The sequence below is a fragment of the Amblyraja radiata genome, chromosome 8, assembly GCF_010909765.2.
Source record: "Amblyraja radiata isolate CabotCenter1 chromosome 8, sAmbRad1.1.pri, whole genome shotgun sequence".
Classification (NCBI taxonomy): domain Eukaryota; kingdom Metazoa; phylum Chordata; class Chondrichthyes; order Rajiformes; family Rajidae; genus Amblyraja; species Amblyraja radiata.
In genome coordinates, this window is record NC_045963.1 from 24,966,934 (window position 1) to 24,986,646 (window position 19,713).

At 48.1% G+C, this 19,713-nt stretch overlaps 1 protein-coding gene across 2 annotated transcripts in view; it reads left to right on the top strand.

The window, feature by feature from the left end:
- Positions 1 to 18,368, top strand: part of ezr (ezrin) — a 52,326-nt gene extending 33,958 nt beyond the window's left edge. For both annotated transcript variants that reach the window (XM_033025396.1, XM_033025397.1), the window contains 9 exons: positions 3,121 to 3,204; positions 4,683 to 4,829; positions 8,311 to 8,407; positions 11,738 to 11,901; positions 12,726 to 12,856; positions 13,613 to 13,773; positions 15,842 to 15,934; positions 16,338 to 16,589; positions 17,053 to 18,368. In XM_033025396.1, the coding sequence (XP_032881287.1) occupies positions 3,121 to 3,204; positions 4,683 to 4,829; positions 8,311 to 8,407; positions 11,738 to 11,901; positions 12,726 to 12,856; positions 13,613 to 13,773; positions 15,842 to 15,934; positions 16,338 to 16,589; positions 17,053 to 17,217 (1,294 nt within the window). In that variant the 3' untranslated portion in view covers positions 17,218 to 18,368. The remainder of the gene's footprint in view (positions 1 to 3,120; positions 3,205 to 4,682; positions 4,830 to 8,310; positions 8,408 to 11,737; positions 11,902 to 12,725; positions 12,857 to 13,612; positions 13,774 to 15,841; positions 15,935 to 16,337; positions 16,590 to 17,052) is intronic.
- Positions 18,369 to 19,713: the final 1,345 nt, after the last annotated feature.

Sequence of the window (19,713 nt, forward strand, 5' to 3'; positions counted from 1 at the left end):
CACACTCTGTCTCGCACACTCTCTCTCGCACTCTCTCTCGCACACTCTCTCTCGCACACTCTCTCGCGCACTCTCTCACACACACCCTCAGTAGGCAGCTAAAATTACAGCATTTAAAAGAAATTTGCACAGGTACGTGGACAGGAAATGTTTAAAGGGATATGGACCTAATGCAGATAAATGGGACTAGTTTAGATGGGGCACCTTGATCTACATGTACAAGTTGGGATGAAGGGCCTGTGTCCATGACATATTGTAGAAAGGGTGCAATTGCTCTGGAGAGGATCCAGAGGCGATTTATGAAGATGTTGGCAGGGCTGGAATTTTGTTTTCACTTTGAAGAAATATTTGATAACTGGGATTGTATTCTCTGCAGCAACGGAGATGAAGAAAAGACTTAGTTGAGGTGAATAATATTATGAGAATAGGGCCTGTTTCGCTTAACAAAAAGTGTATGAAGGAACTGCAGATGCTGGTTTAAACTGAAGATAGACACAATAAGCTGGAATAACTCAGCGGAACAGGCAGCATCTCTGGAGAGAAAAATGGGTGATGTTTTGGGTTGAAATCTTCAGACTGAAGAGGTTGAAAACCAGCCATATGGATGTAAAACACAATGATTGGAGATATGTGTTATCCAACTAAGGGCAGAAATCAGAATCATGAGTTCATCTTTATTGATGTGACACCATAATAAATATATTACAGAAAAAATAATTTAATGGGGTGGCTGTCTTACAGCACCACAGACCCAGATTTGATCCTGACTATGGTTGCTGTCTGTACAGAATTTGTACATTCTCCCTATGACAACATGGGTTTTCTCCAGATATTCCGGTTTCTCCCACATCCGAAAGAAGTGCAGGTTTGTAGGTTAATTGGCTTCTGTAAATTGTCCCTGGCGTCTAGGATAGAACTGGTGTATGGTAGATTGCTGGTCAGTGTGGACTATAATATATATATTTATATATATATATTAGCATGAATTATAATCTGATTTCCATACAAGAAAGTTACTAAGGTCATTCATGTGCTGCACCTGTTGATCAGAGCCTGGCTCTACTGTGGAATGTAATTAGGAATGTAATTTAGCCTAACCTTATACCTAATCCCAATTTGAAGCATAAATGTTGCATTCAAGTGCAAGTTAAACGACTCGCTACAGTATGCACCAGATTGCACAATTTCAAGCTGAAAAATGCAAAAGCTCCCAACCATAGGAGGGGACACACAACCTCCCTCCCTCGGGCTTGGTCGCTGCACTCCCTCGCAATTTCTCTCTCAACTCTCACCCAATGTTGGCAGCCCTGTCATTAGTACTCCAGGCCTCACTAGTACTCCTGGCCTCACTAGTCCTGCAGCGTTTTACCAAAACTCATATTTCGGGAGTCTTTAAGCTGGAAAGAGAACAGAGAAGATTTGTAAGAATGTTGCATGGTCCCGATGGACTGAACTGCAGGGAAAGGTTGAGCAGGCTAAGACTTTATTCCTTGAAGTGCAGGAGGCTGAGGGGTGATCTCATAGAGGTGTATAAAATAATGAGGGGAAATAGATAGGGTGAATGCACCCAGAGTGGGGGAATCAGGAACCAGAGGACATACATTTGAGGTGAGTGGGGAAAGATTTACTGGGAACCTGAGGGGCAACCTCTTCACATTGAGGGTGGTGGGTGTATGGAACAAGCTGCCAGAGGAGGCAGTTGCGGTAGTGCTGTAACAACATTTAAAATACATTTCTTCAGGGAGATGGAAGGGCAGTTGCTAGAAAGGAACATAAATTGCTGGAGTAACAGCAGATCAGGCAGCATCTCTGGAGAACATGAAGATAGATATAAAGTGCTGGAGTAACTTAGCAGGTTGGGCTTCATCTCTGGAGATCATGGATAAGAGACATTTCGGGTTCGGATCCTAGAGGGATATGGGCCATATGCAGGATGGTGGGGCTAGTGTAGATGGGGTATCTTGGTCAGCATGGATAAGCTGGGCTGAAGGGTCTGTTTCTGTGCTTTGTGACTGAGTCTACGAGTGTTGTGAATGTGCGGGTGGATTTCCTATGTGTTTTTTTAGGGTTTAACTTTCCTCCAGGGCTGGCGTAGAGCTGTGGTATTCTGCTTGAACTCTGCAGGACAAAGACAGGCTGTTTGGCGCAACTGGGCACTCGAGCTGCATCTGAGCTGCTCCCTCTCACTCCACTCCGACTGTTAATGCGATGCGGGGGGGCGGGGAGAGGGCGGGAGGGGGGGAGGGCAGAGGTCGCTCATCAGGTTCCCCATTGACACAGTGTGGGTGTGCAGGGGGGGGGTGAATGCCACCATCTCTTTGCTCACACGAGCCTTGCAGCGTTCCTTATCAGTCGAGCTGCGGGATGCTGAAGGAGACATCGTTACACGTTACTCCTGGATTTACCAGCTCTGGTTTACCCCCCTCCCCCTGAGAACAAATGGGGCTTACCCGGGTAGTGTTAGTTAGTGGAAGTTTAGATTTAGTTTTAGAGTAGATTTAGTTTCAGTTTATTGTCACGTGCACCGAGGTAGAATAAAAAGCTTTTTTTTAACGTGCTATCCAGTCGGCGAAAAGACTGTAGGTAGACACAAAATGCTGGATTAACTCAGCGGATGAGGCAGCATCTATGGAGAGAAGGAATGAGTGACGTTTCAGGTCGAGACCCTTCTCCAGACTGATGTCGGGGGAGGGGGGGGCGGGACAAAGATAGAAAGTAGGCAGTGACCGTAAGACTAGCGGGAGAACTGGGAAGGGGGAGGGGATGGAGAGAGAAAGCAAGGGCTATCTGAAGTTAGAGAAGCCAACGTGCATACCGCTGGGGTGTAAAAGTAGCGAAAAGACTACTTGATTACAATCAAGCCGCCCACGGTGTGCAGTTAAAGGATAAAGGAAATAATGTTTAGTGCAAGCCAAAATCCAGTAAAGTCCGATTAAAGATAGTCCAAGGGTCTCCAATGAGGTAGATGGGAGGTCAGGACCACTCTAGCTGGTGAGAGACCCTCTGATAACAGCTGGGAAGAAACTCTGCATTTTCACACTTCTAGTGCACTTGTGGTTGAGTTGCCTGATGCCGCTTCTGGCTGATGCTGATTGTGAGATGTGTCCTCTATCCCTGCAGTGTGGTTGGGCAGCACAAATTCAGCCAGGAGCAGTGGGAGGAGAGGATCCAAATCTGGCACGAGGAACACCGCGGGATGTTGAAGTGAGTTTGCACGGACTGCGCGCATCGGTTTGATCAATCGGCATCGTGTATCCCTAAGGCGGGAGGCGTGCACATTCTGGCCCTCTGGAGAAAAATTACATCCAGATCCCTTGCATCCCCTGTCTCTCCGTTCCTCCCCCACTCTAGTTGTCGTACTAGATTCACTGTCCTCCTGTCTGTATAACTCGTTATCACCAGGCCCACAGCCAGCAATGGACCATTGTGGGCTCCACCTTTCGTTGTTCATCGTTATTTTTTGCATATCTTTCATGCATTTGTTCTATATCTCTATATTACCCTCTGTATCTCTCATTTCCCTTTCCCCTGACTCAGTCTGAAGGGTCTCGGCCCAAAACATTACCTATTCCTTTTCTCCAGGGATGCTGCCTGACCCGCTGCGTTACTCCAGCTTTTTGTATCTATCTTATATTCTCGATTGGCTTAGGAGACTATTCAGCCCATCGAGTCCATGGCAGCCCTCAGCACAACCACATTTCCTTGTTACCTATTCCCCCTCCAACCGCCCGCACCACATTCTAGCTCACACCCGACACACTGGGGCAGTTACAGAGGCCACTTAACGTCACGTGTCACGTGAGTGACTGGCATTGTGAGGCAGCGGCACTACCAGCTGCACAACTGTGCTCTCTCTGAGCTGCTTTGCTCCACCCTGTTACAACAAGGTCCCACACAAATGTAAGGAGCAACAATGCACCCTCTGCAGGGCATGTTGCAGCTTGTTAGGCTCAATACTGAATTCTCTAACATTAGGCTACTCGCACTGTCTCTTTTTTTATTTTTCCCTCCCTTGTTTCCCTCCCCCTTTCTCTCATTCCCCTCCCCCTCCTCCCTTGTTTCTCTCCCCTCTCCCCCCCTCTCTCTCGCCCTCCCTCTTTTAATGATACAATAGAACTTTATTCATTACCGGAGGGAAATGGGTCTGCAACACAACAAAGTCCCCATTGTCGTCCCCTCCTCCGCCCCTCATGCTCATTGACCGCTGATCGCGGGTCGATCGCGAGGCCCCACCGCCACCAAGGCCCCACCACTCCCCCTATTCCCTCCCCCTCTCACATTTCCCTCTCTCACCCCTCTCTGTTTCCCTACACCACAACTGGCCATTAATGCCGATTGCAATTTTTTCCTCTGGTTTTCAGTAACCTATTCTCCACAGATTCTTTGTATCACCCACACATCAGGATCACCTGCGGCCAATACATCTGCCAACTGCTCATGACTTTGGGATGTGGGACGTCGGGATCAATTCCATGTCTCATTTCCATATCTCCGTACCACATGAGAGTCTATTGGGCGCATTGAGACTATACTGCTCCCAGAGAATCCCACCAATTTCCCTTCACCCCCCCCCCCCCCCTTAATCTTATTCCCCTGTAACACCCCCTCTGTGCCAGATTCCTGGGCACTTCTCCTGTATTGTGTGTCTGAGTTTGCTTTTAAACCCGTTGTCTCTTTCCCAGAGAGGATGCAATGATTGAGTACCTGAAGATCGCCCAGGATCTGGAGATGTATGGCGTCAATTATTTTGAAATTAAAAATAAGAAGGGGACAGACCTTTGGCTGGGAGTCGATGCCTTGGGCCTCAATATCTATGAACAAAATGACAAGTAAGTGATCTAATTTCCCTTCACTGCACCGTTTGTCCATTTGGAACGATGTAACGTCAAGAGCGTTCAATTACTGTATCATGGGTTCAGTTTGGTGTAGTTTAGAGATACAATGCAAAAACACGTCCTTTGGGACACCGATTCCGCGCCAACCAGCGATCCCCACATACTAACACTGTCCCACACACTAGGGACAATTTATAATTTTACCAAGACAATGAACCATAACAAAACTACGCCTTTGGAGTGTGGAAGGAAACCAAAGCACTCGGAGAAAACCCATGCAGGTCAAGGGGAGAACATACTGTACAAACTCTGATAGCACATGTGGTCAGGATCAAACCGGGGTCCAAGGCAGCAAATCTACCGCTGCGCCACCGTTCTGTTAACGGATCGACAAAATTATTCATTGCAGCCTGCCGGCCCATTAACACGATAATACACAAACAGATATACAACACATACAGTAGCTCCAGATGCATGACCCTTTCTTCCCAGCTGTTATCAGGCAACGGAACCATCCTATCACTAATTAGAGAGCGGTCCTGACCTCCCATCTACCTCATTGGAGACCCTCGGACTATCTTTAATCTGACTTTATCTTACACTGAACGTTATTCCCTTTATTCTGTATCTGTACAGTCTGGGTGGCTTGCTTGTAATTATGTATAGTCTTTCCGCAACTGGATAGCACGCAACAAAAAAGCTTTTCACTACTTTGGAATGCGTGATAAACGAAACTGAAACTACATTCATGTACAGTCTTTCCGCTGACTGGTTAGCATGCAGCAAAAAAAAATTCCATTGTACCTTGGTACATGTGACAATAAACTAAACATAATCAGTAATACATTGGATTAATAATCAGTAATGCAAGGTAACCAAACCACAACCGTGCAAAATCCAAGTGTGGTGCAACCAGGTCCATAGAATATCATAGTTGCTGAGGTTGTGGTTGCCGTTGTTCAGGAGTGTGATAATTGGTGGGAAGAAGCTGTTCTTGAACATGGAGGTCGGGGTTCTCAGTCTCCTGTACCACCTTCCCGATGATAGTGGTGTGGTGAGAGTGTAGCCAAGGTGATGTGTCTTTGATATTAGCTGCCTTTTTCAGGCTGTACCTCCTGTAGATAGAGTCATACGGCACAGAAACAGGCCCTTTGACCCAACCTGCCCATGCTGACCAAGATGCTCCATCTACACTTGTCCCACCTGCTTGTGTTTGGCCCATATCCCTCTAAACCTTCCCGATGTAACAACTGTACACCGTGAATTGCTCAAATGTAATCATGTATTGTCTTTTCGCTGACTGGTTAGCACGCAACAAAAGCTTTCCACTGTACCTCTGTACACGTGACAATAAACTAAACTATCCATGTATCTGTCCAAATGTCTTTTAAATGTTGCTACAGTACCCGCCTCCTATAGCAGCTCGTTATATATACACACCATCCTCTGTGTGGAAAACGTTGCCCCTCAGGTCCTATTAAATCTTTCCCCTCTCACCTTAATCCTATGTCCTCTGGGTCTTGATTTTCCTACTCTGGGTAAAAGACTGTGCATCTATCCTATCTATTCTCCTCATGATCTTATATACCACTAAATTATCTCTCAGCTTCCTGTTCTCCAAGGGATAAAGTCCGAGCCTGCCAAATCTCTCTCTATTGCTCAGGCCCTCAAGTTCTGGCAACATCCTGGTAAACCTTCTCTGCAGTCCTTCCAGTTTATAGCCTTTCCTATAGCAGGATTCCTTTGATGGTTGGGGAGGTCAGTACTTATGATGGACCGGGCAATGTCCAACACTCTCTGTAGCTTCCTTTGTTCCTGGGCGTTTGAGTTGCCGAAATGGTATTGACCGGATAACATTATACATGGAGCAGCTATAGCTGGTTTTCGTAACATTTTAGGCTTCTGGCGAAGGGTGTGGCAGCTGTGAATGAATGCAGAGATTGTACTTTGACTGAATAAGTATCTCCTGAAGTAACCATAGCCTTATGGACTGGTTTTTCAAGCTGCAAGCTGAGTGGTTTAACCCTTTTACTTTGTTGCTGCTGCTGGATCGAGTCACGATGAAAGCTTTAGAGTTATATGCGGTGTGGAAACAGGCCAATCGACCCAACTTGCTAACACCGACCAACATGCCCCATTAACGCTAGTCCCACTTCCCAGTGTTTGGCCCATACCCCTCTAAACCTGTCTTATCCATGTACCTATCCTTAATGTTTCTTAAAATAATAAACTAAACAATAACAAACAATAATGGATTACAAAGGCAATGCAAAATTGGGAAATCCAGTGTTTGGGATCGGTATAACACACATTTTATAAATTTGTACCCTGACCTCCCCTCTCTTCTTCTTTCTGCTCTTGCTGATGAAAGCTGGCAACCCGAATGCTGCCTTCACCATATCTACTTGCACCACAACTCATTCGGCCATTTCCGATGAAAAAGTAATTGTTCGAGAACAGCTTCTTCCCATCAACCATTGGGCTCTTGACAACTGCACATCACTAACATCAACTATAAACTTCTATGGACTGTCTTTGGTTGTACTAAGCTGTTTTTTGCACAAGTATTGTTTTGAATTTACTGAATTTGATTATTTTATATTGTGTGTGCATAGGCACCTTGCTTGATTAATGCGTTTTTTTAGAATAACACGCTCATTTAATTACTACCGAAGTACCATTTACACGCTCCTATTTTCGGAATAAAGTGCTCAAATTTATGCCTGGCACCATGTAGCAGTGTAGTTGTGTGCAGATAATAAGAAATAGGAGTAGCATTAGGCCATATGGCCCATCGAGTCTACTCCGCCATTCAGTCATGGCTGATCTATCTTTCCCACTCACCCCCATTCTCCTGCCTTCTCCCCGTAACCTTTGACGCCCTTAACTAATCAAGAACCTGTCAATCTCCACTTTAAAAAAACAAAAACTCAGTCCTGGCCTTACAATACAATACAATACAATACATTTATTTGTCATTTGGACCCCGTTGAGGTCCAAACGAAATGCCGTTTCTGCAGCCATACATACAAAACAAAAAAGACCCAAGACCCAACACAATTTACACAAACATCCTTCACAGCGCATCTGTGGCAGTCCTGGCCTTCACAGCCGTCTGTGGCAATGAGTTCCACAGACTTGCCACCCTGGCATATGTTTACTTTTCGTGCTTTTAGATTTACGGGCTGTTTCTCCAGTACGTAACCCCTGTGTAAAATGCGAGATGCCTGTACTGTGATTCCAGGTCTGTTATGCTGCTGCACGTAAGAATTTCATTCTTCCGTTGTTGGTACAGTTGACTCTTAAACTCTCTTGACTCTTGTCCTGAAATGCTGACTAATTCTCGCTCCACAGGTGCTGTCTGACACTGAGTGTTTCCAGCATTCTTGTGCCTTTTTTTTGTTGCCAATTTCAACACCTGCACTGTGGTTTTTTGCATTGGTGACAGTTACCGTATTCTCTCTTTCAATCGTAGACTCACTCCCAAGATTGGTTTCCCTTGGAGCGAAATCCGTAACATTTCTTTCAACGACAAGAAGTTTGTCATCAAACCCATCGACAAGAAGGCTCCTGTAAGTCTGTTCTCCCTGGGGTTGGCTTACGGAGAGTGTTACATTTCAGAGAGAATAAAAAAACATGTTTACATGGATCCTCAAATCGATTATTTAATTTACATTTCAAAAAGTATCATTTAATAGTATTGGCATTTTAGTGTTAACTGAGCGTTGTTCTTTTGTTTTCTCTTTGCCCTTGGGCATGACAATGGTAGGAAAGGTTTAGTGGGATGTGGGCCAAATATGGCCGAATGGTTCTCGCCTAGATGGGACATCTTGGTCGGCTTGGACGAGTTGGGCCTAAGGGGGGGGTTCCGTGCTGTGGGACTATGACTAGCTCGGTATTGCAACCCTTGTTGATGCCTCTCATAGTGTCATAGTCATACAACACGGAAACAGGCCCTTCAGCCCAACCCGTCCCTGCCGACCAAGATGACCCGTCTAAGCAAGTTCCATTTGCCTGCGTTGGACGCGAATCGCTCTAAACCCTTCCTATCAATGTACCTGGCCAAGTTGCCCACTGTAGGGAATCGAGAACCAGAGGACATAGATTTGTGGGGTGGGGGGGGGAGGCGGGGGGGGAGAAGATTTAATAAGAACATGAGGGGTAACTTTGTTACACATAGTGGTGGATGTATGGAACGAGCTGCCAGAGGAGGTGGTTGAGGCAGGCACTATTGCAACGATTAAGAAACATTTAGACAGTTACATGGATAGTAAAGGTTTAGAAGGATATGGGCCAAACGCAGGCAGGTGGGACTAGTGTAGATGGGGCAGGGTGGTTGGCGTGGGCAAGTTGGGCTGAAGAGCCTATTTCCACACTCTATGACTCTTAGTGTTTTTTAAATACTGTGATAGTACCTGCCTCAGCTCCCTCCTCTGGCCATAGGGAGAACGTGTAAACTCCATACAGACAGCATCTGTAGTCGGAATCGAACCTGGATCTCTGGCACTGTAGGCAGCAACTCTACCGCTGCACAACCGTGCCGCTCCTTTTGTGCAATCCGGCATCTGCAGTTCCTTGTTTTCATATTGTAGGGCAGAGCCTCACACTCCCTTCCCCACTAAACCTTCTCTTCTTCTGTTCATTTCCTTTCACTTTTAACAGGTCAGTTTATAACTAAAGTGTGTTCAGTCTCTCTTCCTCTCCTCATCCCAGTGTCGTAAGGCACAGAAACAGGCCTTCTGGCCCACCTTGTCCATGCCGACCAAGCTAGCCAACTAGGCTAGTCCCTTTTGCCTGCATTTGGTCTGTAACCCTCTAATTCCTTCAAATCCACATATCTTGTCTTGAAATTGTGTAGGAAGGAACTGCAGATGCTGGTTTACACCAAAGATAGCCACAAAATGCTGGCGTAATCCCGTGGGTCGGGCAGCATCTCTGGAGAAAACAGATGGGTGATATGTTGGTTCCACCCTCTTCTTGATCATCGGTGCTGGTTCGGAACCTTTACATACCTCCAGTTTCCCTCTCCCCTGGCTCTCAGTCTGAAGAAGGGTCTTGACCCAAAATGTCAGCCATTCCTTTTCTCTAGAGATGCTGCCTGACCTGCTGAGTTACTCCAGCATTTTATGTATTTTCTGTCTTGAAAGTCTTGATCGCATCCACTTCTACAGCTTCCTCTGGCAGCTCATTCCAGGTACGGACTCCCCTCTGAGTGAATGTGTTGCCTGTGAGGTCCATCTTAAATCTCTCCCTCCCTGCCTTGAGCCTATGCCAGTGATACTTTGTCACATGTACTGAGGTACAGTGAGATCCATTCTGTATATAGATCAGAACAAGTATCACTATACATGAGCACTTGGATACATCTTAGTTAAGTGTCTCAGATACAGTACGAGTGTATAGCAGTAGTACACTGAGAAAGTATTTAGAGTCGCCAGTTTTGGTGCCATTTTCATGTCCCAGTTTGTACTTCACCTGACCATGAAAGCTTGTTGTCCTGGCAACGTTGCAGGTTCGGCCTGGCCAAACGTAGCCATGGTGTCCTCCATCACTGCTCCACCGCTGTAGGCTGCATCCGGTCCACGTCTTTGTGCCCCAGGTGAACCGGGCCCTGCGCTGTTTCAAGGCCTCCAGCGGCCCACTCCACCATCGAGGCAGTGCGCTCCCTCCCGCTGCTGGTCTGCTTACCGGCCCTACGTCCTGAAAGCCTCCACCCTGGGGATAACGGGTTCACTTTATCCATGCTGCTCCAGATTTTGGACATCTCAATCAGGTCACCCTTCAGCCTCCTGCGCTCAAAGAAAAATGTCGCAGCCTTTCCAACCTCTCTCTGAGGAACTGTGCTGGAAACACCTTCAATTTTGAAAACAAGTTTGCAAAAAATCGAAAAAGTATATAGTTATATTTGCAGAAAATGTAAATGAAATTAGTAGGATTCCCTTTAAATCTGTTGACAGGAAGTAGACAACTTTCAATAATTATTTATATTAAAGTAAGTGTTGAACATTAAGGAGCAGCTCTGGAACATGTATCTCTCTTCCCCCCCCCCCCCCCCCCCCCCCCGCACAATGCCAGCTCCCTTTACAGTGGCTCCAGCTGAAAACTGGGATGGTAACCACTTCACATCCGTGTGCGGCGGGTTGTGACAGCTAAAGTGAGTCAGTGACGTTGCTTCCTGTCGCTGTGTCCAGTCTGCAGTAACCACCATCCCCAGGGCTGCTACACTGGGCACTCACTATGGGCCTGTGTGTCAGCACACTGCAGTTGATGCAGCATCAGCGCAGAAGTGTCCCTTCCAGACAGCGCAAAGGCTGCGTGAATAAACTTCAAAGTTCACTCACGTTTCTTTCTCGTCCATGTCCAAATTTTAGCTCCCTTCCCACTGCTTCCGAGTGGTACTGGTGATGGAAAACCTTCTCCTTCATGCCTCTCTCCTGCCCTCTTCCATACTCGCTCTATCTCTATCTCTCTCTCTCTCTCTCTCTCTCGTTCTCTCTCTCCCTCGTCCACCTTCCCAAACTCTTCCCTCCCACTTCACCTTCCCTTTCTCTCCCACCACCGCCCTTTCTCTTCAACAACCGCCATCTCTCTTCCAGCGCTGCCCTCTCTCTTCCAGCGCTGCCCTCTCTCTTCCACCTTTCTCTCCCCCTGGTCTCTTCCAGGTACAGGGACCCTTTCTGTGGAGGGGCTGGAATGTTGTGTGGGAGTTTGAGGGGTTGGGGTCCGTGTCGAGAGTGATCTGCCGCTCTGGGGTGAAGAGACCCCATGTCTAAGCTGGTCCTTGCACTGAGCGCCGTGAACAGCCCAAGCCTGACGTCTCTCTCTCTCTCTCTCTCTCTCTCTCTCTCTCTCTCTCTCTCTCTTTTTTCTTTATTTCTTTCCACCCCCCCTCTCCCCCTCAGGACTTTGTCTTCTATGCACCGCGACTGCGGGTAAACAAGCGCATCTTGCAGCTGTGCATGGGCAACCATGAGCTGTACATGAGGAGACGGAAGCCTGACACCATTGAGGTGCAGCAGATGAAGGCACAGGCTCGGGAGGAGAAGCACAAGCGGCAGCTGGAGAGGTAGGGACCGAGTCACGGAGTCATACAGGTCCTTCGGCCCATCTTGCCCTTGCCGACCAACATTTCCCATCTACACTCGTCGCCCCCTGCCCACATCTGGCCCATATCCCTCTAAACCTGTCCTATCCATGTACCGCTCCAAGTGTCTTTTAAATGTTGTTGATTAGCAACTATGCAAAGGATTATGGGGACAAGGCAGGAGAATGGGGTTGAGAGGGAGAGATAGATCAGCCATGATTGAATGGCGGAGTAGACTTGATGGGCCGAATTGCCTCCTTCTGCTCCCATGACTTATGAACTTGCATTATAATACCTGCCTCAACACCTCCGGCTCCTCGTTCTATATAACCCTCCACCCTCTGAGTGAAAATGTTGCCCCTCAGATTCCTATTTAAATCTTTCCCCTCGCTCCTCAAACCTATTTGAACTGTAATCCGAGGTTCCGCTCTCCCTGCCGTTCATGGTGCGTGTTCTAGTGTCATCAATTCTCCTGACATACATTAACTTGCATGTCGAGGATTAAACTAAATCGGCCATTTCTCGGCTCATTTCACCCACCCATCAGTATCATCCTCCACACTGGCACCAAATCCAGCAGTCATTCTGTCTGTGGCAGGGTGCAGACATGGTGCGATAGAATGCAGTACAGCCCACAATGTCTGTGCTGAACATGATGCCAAGACCAACTCGTATCTGCCTGCATATAACCCATATCCCTCCATTCCCTGCATATCCGTGTGCCTATCTGAAAATCTCTAAAACGCCACTGCATCTGCTTCAACCACCACCCGTGAAGCATTAGTAACGGCAAGCTTCTGGTGCAGGGCCCAGTTGGAGCAGGAGAAGCAGAAGAGGGAGACGGTGGAGAAGGAGAAGGAACAGATAGAGTGGGAAACCCGGGACCTGATGCTGAAGCTGAAACATTACGAGGTCCAGACGAAGAAGGCCGAGCAGGGTAGGTCTACATCACGGAAATAGGCCCTTCGGCCCGACTCGCCCATCCTGACCTCTGCACTAGTCCCACCTGCCTGCGTTTGGCCCACATCCCTCTAAACCTTTCTTGTCCATGTACATCTCCAAATGTCTGAAGAAGGGTCTCGACCCTAAACGTCACCTATCCATGTTCTCCAGAGATGCTGCTTGACTCGCTGAGTTACTCCAGCATTTTGTGTCTATCTCTGGAGGGAGGAGAGTTTAGAGTGGCGCAGCTGGTAGAGTTGCTGCCTTATGGCGCCAGAGACATGGGTTTGAACCTGACCGGTTGCTGTCTGTGCAGAGTTCACATTCTCCCTGTGATCGCGAGAGTTTCCTCCCACTTCCCAAAGACGTGTGTCTTTGTGGGTTAATTGGCTTCTGTAAATTGCCCCTTGAGTGCAGGGAGTGGATGGGAAAGTGGGATAACATAAAACTAGTGTGAAAGGGTTCTGGCCTTTTCCTTCCTCTAGTGTTCACCCCCCCTCCCCCCACCTACTTCCAGTCTGAAGAAGGGTCCCGACCCGAAACGTCACCCATCCTTTTCCTCCATCGATGCTGCCATACCTGCTGAGTTACTCCAGCACTGTGTCTACAGTATAAACCAGCATCTGCAGTGACTTCCTACAAATCGATGGTCAGCGTGGGCTCGGTGGGCCAGAGGACCTGTTTCCCCACTGTCTCTCGTCTGCTGGTGGCAGCTGATGGTTATTCACGGTGTCTGGGTTTTGTATCCTAGACCTGGCTGAACAGACGCAGAGAGCCACACAGCTGGATGAGGAGCGGCGGAGGGCCCAGGAGGAGGCTGAGAGGCTGGAGATCGAACGCCTGGAGGCCTTGCAAGCCAAGGATGAGCTGCAGAGACAGGCTATGGACCAGATGAAGAACCAGGAACAGCTGGTAAATGGGGCGCTGGAGGGGCAGTGACCCTGCACCGGCTTGTCCTCGCCTCCATCGGCCCACACTGCCGGTGGACAGCAGTAGAGTTGCTGCTTTACAGCGCCAGAGACCTGGGTTCAATCCTGATTACGGGTGCTGTCTGTACAGAGTTTGTATTTTCTCCCTGTAACCGTGTGGATTTTCCCCGGGTGCTCCAGTTTCCTTTCACATTCCAAAGATGTGCAGGTTTGTAGGTTAATTGGTTTTGGTAAAATTGTAAATTGTCCCTAGTGTGTAGGGTAGTGTTAGGGTGCAGGGATCGCTGGTTGGAGCGGACTGGGTGGGCCGAAGGGTCTGTTTCCATGCTGTATCTCATAACTAAAACTAATCTATACTGTTCTTTGCGGCATACAGTGTAGGCAGGAACTTCAACCCAACACGTCCATGCCGACCAAGATTCCCTATCTATGCTAGTCCCATTTGCCCACGTTTGGCCCATATTCCCTCTAATGGTTCCGACACAAAACATCAGCTATCCATGTCCTCCAGACATGCTGCCTGACCTGCTGAGATACTCCAGCACTTTGTTTCCTTTTCCCTCTGAACCATTCCTGTCCATCTACCTGAACTTTTAGACTTTAGAGATACAGTGCGGAAAACGGGCCCTTTGGCCCATCTTGGTTCTTGGTTCTTGGTTCTTGGGTCCTCCAAAATATTCCAACTGGAATCTAAACTGGAGGTGGTGAAGGGAGGGATTAAGCCAGAAAGGGTATAAAGAACACACACTATAGAATTTAACATAAAACATCCCCACACAGCAGAATTAAAGTTTCCCACTGTGTGGGAAGGCACCAAAGTCAGTCTCTTCCTCCACTGTTCCCCGTGGTCAGGGCCTCCCCAAGCCCTCCACAGTTGCAACTACGGGCGGCCTGATGTCCAGGACCGTTCGCCGGGGTGATACAAGTCCGACGTCGGGGCTGCGGGACGTCCTCAGCGGCGTGGACTCCAGAGTCGGCCCCCTCCTACCGGAGTCGGCGGCTTCCAAAGTCCGCAGGCCGCGCCGGGTGGAGATCCGCTGCTGTAGGCCCTCTGCAAGGCACCCCAGGACTCCACGATGTTGTTCAGCGCCGCCCGCGTTGGAAGCTCTCTGCACCAGAGCTCCACGATGTTGGAGCAGCGGCCCAACGCTCCGGAGCTCAAAACGGCGACCCAGGTAGGCATCGCCCGCTCCGCGGTGACTCCAGCCCTGGTCCGGTTCCCGGTCCCCGGCAGGAAAGGCCGCTCCGATCCAGCTGGTAGGCCGCGAGGTGGGGGGCGAGGACGCGACTCGGAGAAATAGTCGCGTCCCCGCCAGGAAGAGACTGGGAAACGGTTTCCCCCTTACCCTGCCCCCCTCCCCCACATAGAAAAGTTAAAGTTTCCCCCAACACAAAACTTTAGACTAACTAAAAATAAAAAAAAGATTGAAATACAGACTGGCTGTAGGTAGAGGCTGCTGCAGTGCAGCGCCCCCTCCACCCCATCGAGTCCGGACTGACCAGCGATCACCCATACATTAGTTCTATCCTACACACTAGAGACAATTTACAATTTTTTATCGAGGTGGATTACAAACCTGTACATCTTTGCAGTGTGGGAGGAAACTGGAGCACCCGGTGAATACCCGCGCGGTTCATACCCAGGCATTGTGGAAGGTGGGGAGGGGATATTGGGCAAGGTCTCGAGATGATGGGAGTGGTGGGGGGGGGTGGGGGGGGAAGGAGACCTGGGGAGGTTGGAGGAGGCAGGTTGCAGGGAAGGGGCTTGGCGAAGCTGAGTGGGTGGGTGGGCCCCATTGGGGGGAGGGGTCCCTGGGGCAGTGGGGAGGAGATTTGGGAGTGGGGTCCTGTTGGGGTATGGGAGAGGGGCATTGCTGGTATCAGACAGTCCTCTTCCCCCCAACCCTGTGGCAAGCAGGGTGGTGGGTGGAGTGGGCCAGAGAAGGGTGTGGGAGGAGGGTCCCAGTAGGGAGGGTGGGTGAGGAGATCCGGGGTTAGTGTCTAGGTGGGGTCAGGGACAATGCTGGTCTCACGATGCCCCCCTGTGGCAGGCGGCGGAGCTGTCCGAGTACACGGCCAAGATCGAGGAGCTGGAGGACGCTCGGAGGATGAAGGAGGAGGAGGCCTTCGAATGGCAGCACCGGGTGAGGCCGCAGGGGGAGGTCGTATACAGACACGCATGCATTCTGAGCGACGCCCGCACACGCGTACACTCACTCCCACTTGTACTCCAAGATGGCGTCCGTTTTCTCCCTCTTTACACCACCATTTCTCCCTCCACCCCCCACCCTACACTTTGCTGCCCATCCACGACCTCTCACCCAGGCTCTTTGCCCTCCCTCAGCACCCATCTCCCCTCCCCCCACCCTGGCGCCCTCTTTCTCTCGCCCATCCCCATTCCCCACCCTCTCTCTCGTTTTCCACCCCCCAGTCCCTGACCTATCCTGTGTGGACCACAGAGTGGGTCTCTGCAGTTGGTGGGAGGGTGTTGGAGCATGTGCTTGACCCCCACCCACGAGTGACCTCTGATCTCTGCCCTCTCCTCAGGCCCAGGTGGTGCAGGATGACCTGGAGAAGACCAAGGAGGAGCTGCACATGGTGCTGTCCACCCCTCCCCCACCCCCTCCCCCTCCCCCACCCATCGTCTACGAGGTGCTGGAAGAGAACGAGCATGACGTTGAGGAGAATCACAACTCCGACAGCGCGGAGCTGGCGTACGATAGCTTCCTGGACCACAGGATAGAGGAGGACCGAGTGACCGAGGTGGAGAAGAACGAGAGGGTGCAGCAGCAGCTGATGGTGAGAGAGAGTCTACCACTGTAGAAGTTAGACTTTAGAGATACAGGGTGGAATCAGGCCCTTCGGCCCATAGGTTCGGTGCTTACTAGTGGAAAGATTATACATGATCACAATTGAGACGTCCACAGTGGCAGACACAGGATAAAGGTACTAACGTTTAGTGCAAAGTAAAGTGCAGTGAAGTCCAATTAAAGATTGTCCGAGGTTCTCCAGTGAGGTAGATGGTTAGTCAGGATTACACCTTGGAAGAAACTGGCCCTGAGTCTGATTCAATGTTCATACCTTTGGGTTGTAAACAATGTAAGTTAATGATCTATTGAAGATGGAATATTGATGGAAGAGAATAATAACCACTGCAAGAAGTCGAGTAGCATGAAAATGGACAGAAATTAGTCAAGGTTAAAAACTTGCCCTGGGAGTGTTGATCTTGGTTGTCCTGAGTTGATTTGTTTTCTCCTCTCAGTTGCTGAGCTCGGAGCTTGCCCAGGCCCGGGACGATAGCAAGAAGACCTCCAACGATATCATCCACCTGGAAAACGTTCGGAAAGGCCAGGACAAGTACAAGACACTGCGGCAGATCCGGCGGGGGAACACCAAGCAGAGGGTGGATGAGTTTGAGTCAATGTAAGGATTCACTGACAACAGTCCAAGTCCGCTGCTCTGGGCAGGATTACAAACCATTGGAAGTACCTTTCTCTTGGTGATCTCTGGAGCAACTAGTCCACAGCCTGCATATCTCTTTCTCAACTAAATTTTATATGAATGTCCAAATTTTGGAAAAATCTCTTTGATCCTCTGCATTCTTGAGCAATGAACCAGATTTTTAGTCATGTAATTGTTTTATAGCTTTTTCAGTGCTTCAACAGAGAAACACAAAGCCTCCTTTAAATCTGAAACAATGTGCTGAGGTGCACAATTGATTAATCAGTGCCAAAAATAGATTAGTGAAAAGTGTTTTTGGTAAAAGAGGGAAATTTAGTCTCCGGCCTAATGTATTGGATTCTCGTGGGAAACAGAACTTGTCCTTTTGTACCCGCTTTGTGCCACAAGTCATAGTTACCCGTGTTTAAAACATGAATACTACTTGCCACTACACTGATGTATTTTGTATCAATCACTCCTGTGCTGCTGCAGATACACATACACGTGATCAATGCACTTCTGAAAGATTAAGACACTTACTTTTCCTTGTTACCTCCAGTCATTCATTGCCATAGATTTAACGGGAGATCAGAATTCAGCAATGATTGCTTGCTACAGTCAGTAAAAAAAAATAACGGGGAATGGTTCCTATTTTGTATATTTTTGCTATTACAAGATTTCCACTCCATCACTTAGGATGTCAACGCAATATTATCTTCGAAATAAAAGGCTAGTTCTGTGTGGTACTTTACATAACCTGGCAATTTTGTAGCACAGAATCTATTTGTAAAGTTTTTTACTTCAGATCAAAGAAATAGTAAAGCTTATTTGTAAAGTAAAAAAAAAAGAAATCCAGTGGCAAGAGTAAAGTGTCACATTCTATTTAATCTAATCAACTAAAAAGACAACTATTACAGCTAAGTATGCCAGGCTTAGATTTAGATGTAAACACTTATACATGTGTAGGTTTGTAATTTGAGCATTATTTGTGTCTACACTCCTTTAATGTGCTCATTTCTGGCCAGCTTTGCTCCTCGAATCGTGTACCTTTGTTGCTCTGCACTTTGTACTTGCAAGTCTTGTACTGATATGGTCTTTGAAACATTGAATTGCCTCTAATAAAAATGTTGGCAAGATTTTTGGTCTTTGGTTTCTTTCCACACTTCAGCTTGTACCTGCTTATTGTTTTCCCTGGAGAGGTATATGTATCATAAAAGTTGCACCTTTGGCACATTGCACTTCATTGTGCATTGAAATCAAGTAGTGCTCAACTTCAAAGTCTGAAGAAGGGTCCTGACTCTAAGCATCACCTATCCATTTTCTCCAGAATGCTGCCTGACCCGCTGAGTTATACCAGCACTTTGTGTCTATCTCGAGCTGAGCTAAATCTCCTACTGAACAGTGCAACACAAGAACAGGCCCTTTGGCCCACAGTGTCTGTACCGAACATGATGCCAAGACTAATTCTTATCTGCCTGCACATAATCCATATCCCTCCATCCCCTGCATATCTACATGTCTATCCAAGTCTCTTCAATGCCACTATCATATTGTGCTTCCACCACCATCCAATCCCAGTGGCGAGTCCCAGGCCCTCACCACTTTCTGTGTGTAAAAAACAATAGCCTTGCTCATCTCTTTTAAACTTTGCCTCTCTACTAAACCTTGGCAAAAACTAGCTGTACCCATTGGTCACAGGCCCCCAACCCATTTATTCTCGCTGGAGCTTTCTCCCGAGTGTCTGAGATGGAAGAGAAGGACATTGATTCCTGATTGTGTGAGCTGACCCACATTGTCACTGCACCACACCGAATGGTCCTGATGGCCTTGATGAGAGCTCCCTTGCCCCAGCCTGCACTGGACTGTATTTCATTGCAATGTTTTCACACAAAGGGTAATGGGTACATGGGATGAACTGCCAGAAGATGTGGTAGAGGAACTTTAGACAGGTACATGAATGGGAAAGGTTTGGTGGTATGGGCCAGATGCAGGAATGTGTCACTAGCTCAGGTCCTTGGTCGGCATGGATGAGTTTAGTTTATTAACACATGTACTGAGGGACAGTGAAAAGCGCTTTGTTGCAGAAAGCTTGTTATTGGAATACTACATGATTACAATTGAGCTACCCACAGTGTACAGATATAGGATAAAGGATAAATGTGTAATGCAAGGTAAAGTCCCATTAAAGATGGTCCTAGTGGGCCAAAGAGACAGTTTCTGATCTGTATTACACTATAATGTCTCAATGTAATGTTAAAACTCCACAGTGAATAGCAGAACCTCCTTCAACCAAATATCTAGAACAGTACACCACAGGAACAGGCCCTTCAGCCCGTGAGATCCGTGTCAAAGAGTCCTGACCACAAACGGTGTCTGTTCATTCCCTCCACAGATGCTGCCTGACCATTGAGTTCCTCCGGCAGGTTTTGTTTTTGCTCAGGACATCAGCATCTGCAGATTATTGTGTCAAAAATACATCTTA